General features: G+C 34.2%; 1 protein-coding gene across 1 annotated transcript; it reads right to left on the bottom strand.

Annotated features, from left to right (window-relative positions):
* Nucleotides 1-541: 541 nt before the first annotated feature.
* Nucleotides 542-4,103, bottom strand: LOC149173883 (uncharacterized). Its single transcript, XM_089428031.1, has 2 exons — nt 1,216-4,103; nt 542-1,108 (listed from the first exon to the last, which is right to left on the bottom strand). The coding sequence occupies exons 1-2, from the start codon at nt 4,049-4,051 to the stop codon at nt 660-662; spliced, it is 3,285 nt and encodes a 1,094-aa protein (XP_089284157.1). The 5' UTR covers nt 4,052-4,103; the 3' UTR covers nt 542-659.
* Nucleotides 4,104-8,432: the final 4,329 nt, after the last annotated feature.

Here is an 8,432-nt window from a genome sequence, read left to right as displayed (position 1 = left end):
ATTTGTTCAGAATGTTCATTTAAAACTCGCTGTCTGAATAACTCTGCGTTTTTTAAAATGCTTCATTTTCCATGACAAGAAGTTCATCAATAATGCTATGATCCTTCAACAAATCTCAGTCAACAAAGCAGTCTCTACAGCTTCAATAGAAGTATACCGACCCAATTTGAAATGACCAGAAATATTGACAACCTACAGTTGGACAGACTACACATTTGATAAGGAATAAAAGATCTTTTTGCAAGTACAGGTTTATAAGGAATAAGAGGTTTTTGCAAGTGAAATTTTTTTTAATACAAGTTGGTCTAAGAGAAGTTTTGAAATTTCAGGCTGTCCATGGCCTCGTCCCTGCCATAGTAGTGGCGAAAGACATACAAACCACACAAAGGCACAAAATCTATTATTATTTGTTCTTGGATTGGGTAATGCACAGAAGAGTGTCACACATTCATATAGATGTAAAGGATGTTGAATATAATTGTTTTTTAAAGAGAGAATAATAAATTATAATCATATATACATTTCCAAAACACCACTCATAAGTAGATATAACTCTATTGTTCACATTTACATGCAATCAATTATAAAATATTTATATGCAATCAACAACAAAGATTTATGTACAAAGAAGCATATAACCACTACTTTGTTACAATAGACTAAGATGTGGAAGAACTTTGACCTTCACAAATATTGTTGATAGTAGCACTTGTACTACCCAACAAATGTGTTAGATTTGATTGGAATTTGGGAATGGAAGTAGTGCTCAAAAAAGTGTCTTTGATGTTTTGCAATGTGCCTAGAATGTCCATCATTGTAGGCCGTCCTTGAGGAGATTCATTTGTGCAAAGCAAACCCACATTTATCAGTGCACTGAGACAATTAAGATCTTTATCTTCTTCAAGGCATCTACTAGTCCTCGTTAATAGACCCATGTCCACCACTTCTTGTACTTGGTTTGGAAAACTACTACCCACCCATTTGTGCAATGTCATTCCTTCTACAAACATGTCATGGGTGGGCTTCTTTCTAGTGAGCATTTCCAATAGCACTATTCCATAGCTATAAACGTCACCTTTGGTTGTAACTTGTCCTCCCACTCCGTATTCTGCATTCATAGATCCTCATCTTAAGTTTTTTAATTTAACTGAAAATTTTAAGTAAACATAAGAAAATCATAAGATTGCTTCATATGGGATATAGTTTAAATAATACCTGGAGGAATGTACCCAGTAGATCCTTTGAGTGCATTTGTGGAAGTGAGAGCTCCATCTTCATTTTTTGCAAAACATATAGTAGCAATGCCAAAGTCTATTAAATATGCAGTCATATCTTCACCCAACAATACATTGTTGGGTTTCAAATCACAATGAATCACTTGCACAAAGCAATGATGATGGAGATATGTCATGCCTTGGGCGATATCTATTGCTATATTCAACCTTTGAATCAAATTCAAACAGCTTTGTTCTCCATCATCGGGATATAACCACTTTTCTAGGCTTCCTTTTGGCATTAATGGAAATATCAAAGCTTTGATTTGGAGATCTGAATAGCAAGTTATGAGCCGAATCAAATTCCGGTGTCTAACTCTACCCAAAACTTTGCATTCTCTATCAAAACTCTTTTGAGCCCCTTCATTTTGTAGATTGAGAAGCTTGACAGCAACCATTATGCCGTCATTCAAAATCCCTTTGTACACTTTTCCAAAACTACCAATTCCTAACAAGTTTGCATCACTAAATTCATTTGTTGCAATGACGAGCTCTGCATAGGAGATTCTTCGATGCCCCACATTTAATGACGGACCAGTGTCTCTCTGAATATTTCTCCTACAATTCTTTCTCCACAAGATTGCAAGAAACAAACACAATACAACAATTGCTACAACAACAACAGGTATGATAACTCTTTTGAGATTCAAAACACTTTTATGTTTATGAGCATAGCACGGTGGTAGATTTACCCAAGGTCCACATAGACCAAGATTTCCCATAAATGCTGTGGCGCCAATCGTTTTGAAAACTCCTTCTTTAGGGACTTCCCCTGACAACTTGTTAAAAGAAAAATTCAAGTGATGGAGCATTGTCAGATTTGCCAGTGATATAGGTATTCCACCTGACAAATTGTTGGAGGAGAGATCTAGGTCTTGAAGACTTAGAAGTTCACTGATTGACATTGGAATTGGACCTTCAAGTGCATTGTAAGAAATATTCAGATATGCTACTTCTTTGCAGCTTCCTATGATACTTGGAATGTAGCCAGTTATTTGATTTGCAGAAATATCTATGGCTTGAAGTTTATTGAACTTTCCTAGTTCTAAAGGTACATGGCCACTTAATAAATTGTTTGACAAGTTGAAATAGAAGGCTAAATTTGCAAGGCCTGAAACCTCTGGAGGTATGTGCCCACTAAGCTTGTTGTATGATAGATCTAGCAGTAATAAGTTGACACATTTCCCTAAACTTGCAGGTATGTTTCCTGATAACTGGTTATGATTAAGATCTAAATATCTTAATTGCTGGAGGTTGGCCATAGAATCAGGGATTTTTCCAGACAAATTATTTCCAAAAATATATAAGAGACCTAAACCCTTTAGCTGCCCAATTTCCATTGGGATGTTCCCTTGCAAATTATTGGAATCCATATATAACCTCTCCAACTTCTGAAGCATACTAACTGAAGATGGGATTGACCCAGTAAAAGAATTACCATGTAAACCAAGGAGTATTAAGCTACTTAAATTTCCTATAGCCGGAGGTATTTCTCCATCTAATTCGTTGGTACCCAAGTCTAAGAGTTCGAGTTTTGTAGAGAGGTGGCCTATAGAAAACGGCAATTGCCCAGTGAAGCTATTACCAAATAACACTGCATCTTGTAGATCGGAAAAGTTACTAAGAGCAGTAAGAATGGGGCATGTCGTGGTGTTGCCGCTAATCAGGTGATTGTCGTCCAGGTAAAGCCGCCGGAGATGTGTCAATTTACCCAACTCCATGGGCACTATTCCGCTGAGCTGATTCTCTGTTAAGGCAATCAATTGTAACTTGGTACAATTGAAGAGGGATGAAGGAACGCTGCCACTCAGCTGATTAGAAGCCAGATAGAATCCCTTTAACTGGGCGGTCTTCTTGCTACACAATTCCGACGGAATGTGGCCAACTAATTGGTTATCAGATATACCCAATGATTCAAGATTGGTGCAGTTGGACAACGAAGACGGAATGCGTCTCGTGAGATGGTTATGCCCCAGAGAAAGAACGATGAGCTGGCTTAACATACCCAATTCTGAAGGGACACTGCCGTGAAGGTTGTTGTACGGCAATTCTAAGTACTGCAAAGAGGATATGTTTCCCAAGCAGTCCGGTATTGTTCCCATCAAATTGTTAACTCCAAAGTACATGGTTCTTAGGTTGGGGAGAACACATAGTTGTGGGGGGATGATTCCTGTGAGATTGTTATAGGAGAGACTCAAGTTCCGTAAACTGCGGCAGCTACCGAGAGTGGGCGGAATGGAACCCTGGAGTTGATTATAAGACAGGCGAAGCATCTTTAAGCGAGAGAGGGTTCCCAATTGATAGGGAATGTGGCCGTGGAAACTATTATTCTTTAGGCTGAGTACTCTAAGAAATGATAGGTTGGCAAGAAGGGGAGAGATTGTACCTTGTAATGCCATGCTTGAAAGATTGAGGGAAACGACTCTCTGCCTGCGCCTGCTGCATATGATACCCGTCCACTCGCAGAACGAAACATTTGGCATCCAAGAGGTGGCTAAGGAGTGGGAGGGATCATATGTGATTGCAGACTTGAATGCAAGCAGAGCGTGTTGATCGGAAGCATTGGTGAGACGAGGAGGATGGTGAGCATTAGAGAAATGGGCGATGGGTGTGGAAAAGACAAAAGGAGGATTGAGAAAGAGAATGGAATAAAAGAGGAGTAGGTGACAGCACCAGAAAAGAGAAGGGACGTAACAGGTATCCATCATTTCCTTCTCTGAAACACAACAATCACAATGCTTCAGAAAACCAAATTGTGATTGTTTATATAGACGCATTTGTAGCTTTGAATTTAGAATTCATAGAAATTCGAACTTGGAATAAAGTTGTCTCGAAATCGTCCAGTCCGTCGAATTTCTGGATCAACCATGATGGTAAATACCCAGTTTTGTGTGGAAGTTTGAATAAAGTAGGCACTCACACATCTAACAATGATGGTAAATACCCAGTTTCCGCAAAAGTAAGAAAGAATATCACTAATAAAATACCACACTCACTAATAAAAAAAGAAAGAATATCACTAATAAAATACCGCACTCACATTAATTAAATCTTTCCGTCTGTTTGAAGTTTGACTAAACGAAAAAGCATTCTCATTTTCAAAAAGAAAGACCGCACTCACTCGGATTAATTATTAAATCTTGTCATCTTTTTGAAGTTTGAATAAACGAAAAAGCATTCTCATTTTCAAAAAGAAAGACCTCACTCACTCGGATTAATTACTAAATCTTGTCATCTTTTTGAAGTTTGAATAAATGAAAAAGCATTCTCATTTTCAAAAAGAAAGACCGCACTCACTCGGATTAATTATTAAATCTTGTCATCTTTTTGAAGTTTGAATAAACGAAAAAGCATTCTCATTTTCAAAAAGAAAGACCTCACTCACTCGGATTAATTACTAAATCTTGTCATCTTTTTTAAGTTTGAATAAATGAAAAAGCATTCTCATTTTCAAAAAGAAAGACCGCACTCAATAGATTAATTAAATCTTGCCGTCTGTTTGAAGTTTGACTAAACGAAAAAGCATTCTCATTTTCAAAAAGAAAGACCGCACTCACTCGGATTAATTATTAAATCTTGTCATCTTTTTGAAGTTTGAATAAACGAAAAAGCATTCTCATTTTCAAAAAGAAAGACCGCACTCACTCGGATTAATTATTAAATCTTGTCATCTTTTTGAAGTTTGAATAAACGAAAAAGCATTCTCATTTTCAAAAAGAAAGACCTCACTCACTCGGATTAATTACTAAATCTTGTCATCTTTTTGAAGTTTGAATAAATGAAAAAGCATTCTCATTTTCAAAAAGAAAGACCGCACTCAAGAGATTAATTAAATCTTGCCGTCTGTTTGAAGTTCGAATAAATTAAAAAGCATTCTCAGAAGTCTTGTGGAGATCATCAGGTCTGTTAATTAAATATTTCCGTTTGTTTGAAGTTGGAAGAAACGGCCCCATCATAAGGAAATAAGGAAAAGAATAAGCTGTTTCTAATAAAATTAAACACAAAAGTATGGGTTGCACCGTCAGTGGGCAAGAATTAGTGAGCAAAAAGATTGCTGTCTAGGAAAATCAATTAGAAGTAATTTTATAGTCTTTTTGAAAAATCAATTAGAAGTAGACATTTATCAATCACATTAATACTTATTAGAGGTATAGTGTTAATTTGCTTATTAGAAAATGACTATTCATACTTATTAAAAACTATATAAATAAAAATAATAACAACCTTTATATATTTATATATATAAACATTTATATATTTAACAATAACAAAATTAACCTAATATAATAATAGTATACGATTATTACTAATAGTACTTATTTATTTCTCACTATTATCCTAATGATTAATATATATTTATTAACATATTAATATAACTATCAATATTCTTTATATATACTTAGATTATAATCACAATGTTAATAATATTGACCCATATATAAATAATATAGTATATTAATAATATTAATTATATTAGTAGAGATTAATTGTCCAATAATATTATAAACTCAAGGGATTAATATTAAAAACCCAAGGGATAATATTAAACCCTTGGAATATAAACCCTAAAACTAATAAACCCAAGGGATTAATATTGTAAACCCTAAGCTTAATATTAAACCCTAAGAATGTAAACCCTAGGAATTTATCAACATAAGGGATTAATATTATAAACCCTAAGAATATAAACCATATGATTAATATTGTAAACCCTAAGAATTTATATTATAAACCCAATGGATTATAAACCTACGAGATTTATATTAAACCTTAAGATTAATATATAAACCCTATAATAATATTCTGCCCTAAGAATATGAACCATTAGATAAACAAACCCAAAAAATAACGTTGACTTGTAACTTTGAAGTTAGAATTCATAGAAATTCGAACTTGGAATAAAGTTGTCTCGAAATTTTTTCAGATCGCTTTCTTTTCACTGTTAAAAAAGTATATACCGCGCACCATTATGAATCCCCTGCGCCAACTACACGGCAAAAGCGCCTCGCATCGCCAAAAACTCTCGCCCGAGTATTGTGGAGGGATGCAGAGATGACTAATTTCACAGGCCTGTAGTCAAAATGACCGTTGACCCATCAGAGAAATTAAATTTGAAATTAGTTGTTAACGACTATTGACTAGCCCTGACCTAACCTAACCCACTCAGTTGAAAAATGTCGAAATTGAAATCACGCCGTGAGAGAGGATTCAGGAAGGATTTATTAATGTTTGAAAATTGGCGTCATATATTGAAAATAATGGGTTAGAAGTCAGAAAGAAAGGAAAAAAATAATTTTCCAAAAAGAAGTTTGGATCAACAATGATGGTAAATACCCACTAATTGCAAAAGTAAAAAAGAATATGGCATTTCCATAAAATAAAATTAATCAAAATGCATTGATTGCACTCGCATAAAATTAATGAAAAAGCATTATCACAAATCTTTCGGAGATCTTCTACACCACTAATTTTCAAAAAGAAAGACCGGAGTCTTTTTGAAGTTTGAATAAATGAAAAAGCATTGTCTTGTGGAGATCATCATTTCTGTTAATTTTCAAAAAGAAACGGTCGCATCTTAAGGAAAAGAATAAGGTGTTTATGATAAAATTAAATATAAAAATTTTGGTTTCACTAACCAGTGTGCAAAAATTAGCCAGCAAAAAGACCGCACTATCGGAAAATCAATCAGAAGTCAGTCTCTCTGCCTGCGACTAAACAAGTCTACCATAAATAATTTATAAAATTAATTAAAAAAATTTGATTCGCAAAAAGTCAACAAATTAATTTATAAAATTAATCAAAAATCTTTCCCTGGCATCTTAGTAAACGAGGGTCCATAAATAGTTTATAAAATTAATTAACAAAATTCGATGCACAAAAAGGTAAACAGATTAATTTATAAAATTAATCAAAAATCTTTCCCCTGTCATCTTATTAAACGCGGGTCTTGCATCTTACTAAACGAGGGTTTCTTCCTTTCTAATGCTAAATGTAAAATATTATACTTAATAAAATAAATAATTAATATTATATAAAATAGCATAATTATATTTACCAATGTAGTTGATATACACCATAAATGTATATGAATCACATATACAATTATATATAAGTTTTTATCAATCACATTAATAATTATTACATGTATAGTGTTAATATGGTTGTTAGAGATTGACTATTCATACTTATATATATATATATATATATTTCAATATCTAACCATAACAAAATTAACATAGTATAATAATAGTATACGGTTATTACTAATAATACTTATTTATCTCTCACCATTATATACATTTATTAACTTATTAACATAATTATCAATATCTTTTATACATAATGATAGATTCATGAACCATTCCTACATAAAAATATTAAATCAATTACTATAAGCCCTAATATTATAAAATCCAACATGCGTATTTTTAAAAATGGGGACAAAAGTGTTCCCTCTAACTGCATGACCATTATGATTAGCCACATCCTAGCCAAGCTATATGGGCTCATTCTGGAAAAGAAGCTTAGCCTTTGGCTTGAAAACCATGGTAAAAGATCTAAAGGGCAAGCTGGTTTTAGGTAGCATCACTTGACTATCGACCATCTTGTCACTCTCATGATCATTGCAGAGGAATGTTGCAATAGTAAAGTCGATCTCTTCTGTTGTTTTATGGACTTTAGAAAAGCTTTCGACATTGTATTCCTCGAGATAAGCTCTCGGAGATACTTGAAGAGATCATGCCTCTTCCTGAACTGAGGAGTTGTGATCCACCTCTACGACACTGTCATTGCCAAGCTTAAGACCAACGAAGGGTGGTCTAAAGACATTAAATGCAATATCGAAGTTAAGCAAGGGTGTCCCCTATCCCCTACCCTTTTTGGCATATACATCAATAAGCTAGAGGAGTGTTTAGACACTGCAAGTTGCAAGGGCACCGAGCTTGCTGGTATAATCGTTACTCTTCTCCTTTATGTTGATGATATCATTCTTCTTGTAAAAATCCACGATGACCTAGACAAGCAGCTTAAGACTCTTCATGTCTACTGCTCCAAGATGGGTATGACAGTTAATACCGACAAGACTAAAGTCATGATCATTAAATCCAAAAAGAGCACCCATGGTATTTTCATTTATGATAATCATTTCTTAGAGTGGGT

This window comes from Pinus tabuliformis, chromosome 4_2 (assembly GCF_031772625.1).
Source record: "Pinus tabuliformis cultivar Carrire ecotype Pingquan chromosome 4_2, CPIR1, whole genome shotgun sequence".
Taxonomy (NCBI): Eukaryota; Viridiplantae; Streptophyta; class Pinopsida; order Pinales; family Pinaceae; genus Pinus; species Pinus tabuliformis.
The sequence above is the reverse complement of the archived record's forward strand: the minus strand, read 5'-3'. Positions and strand labels throughout refer to the sequence as shown.

Excerpts from the sequence above, each read along its gene's own strand:
- LOC149173883 (XM_089428031.1), bottom strand. The coding sequence starts at position 4,051 with ATGCGTCTATATAAACAATCACAATTTGGTTTTCTGAAGCATTGTGAT. Across the intron at positions 1,109-1,215 it reads TACTGGGTACATTCCTCCAG|AATACGGAGTGGGAGGACAA; the intron begins GTATTATTTAAA and ends CTATGAATGCAG.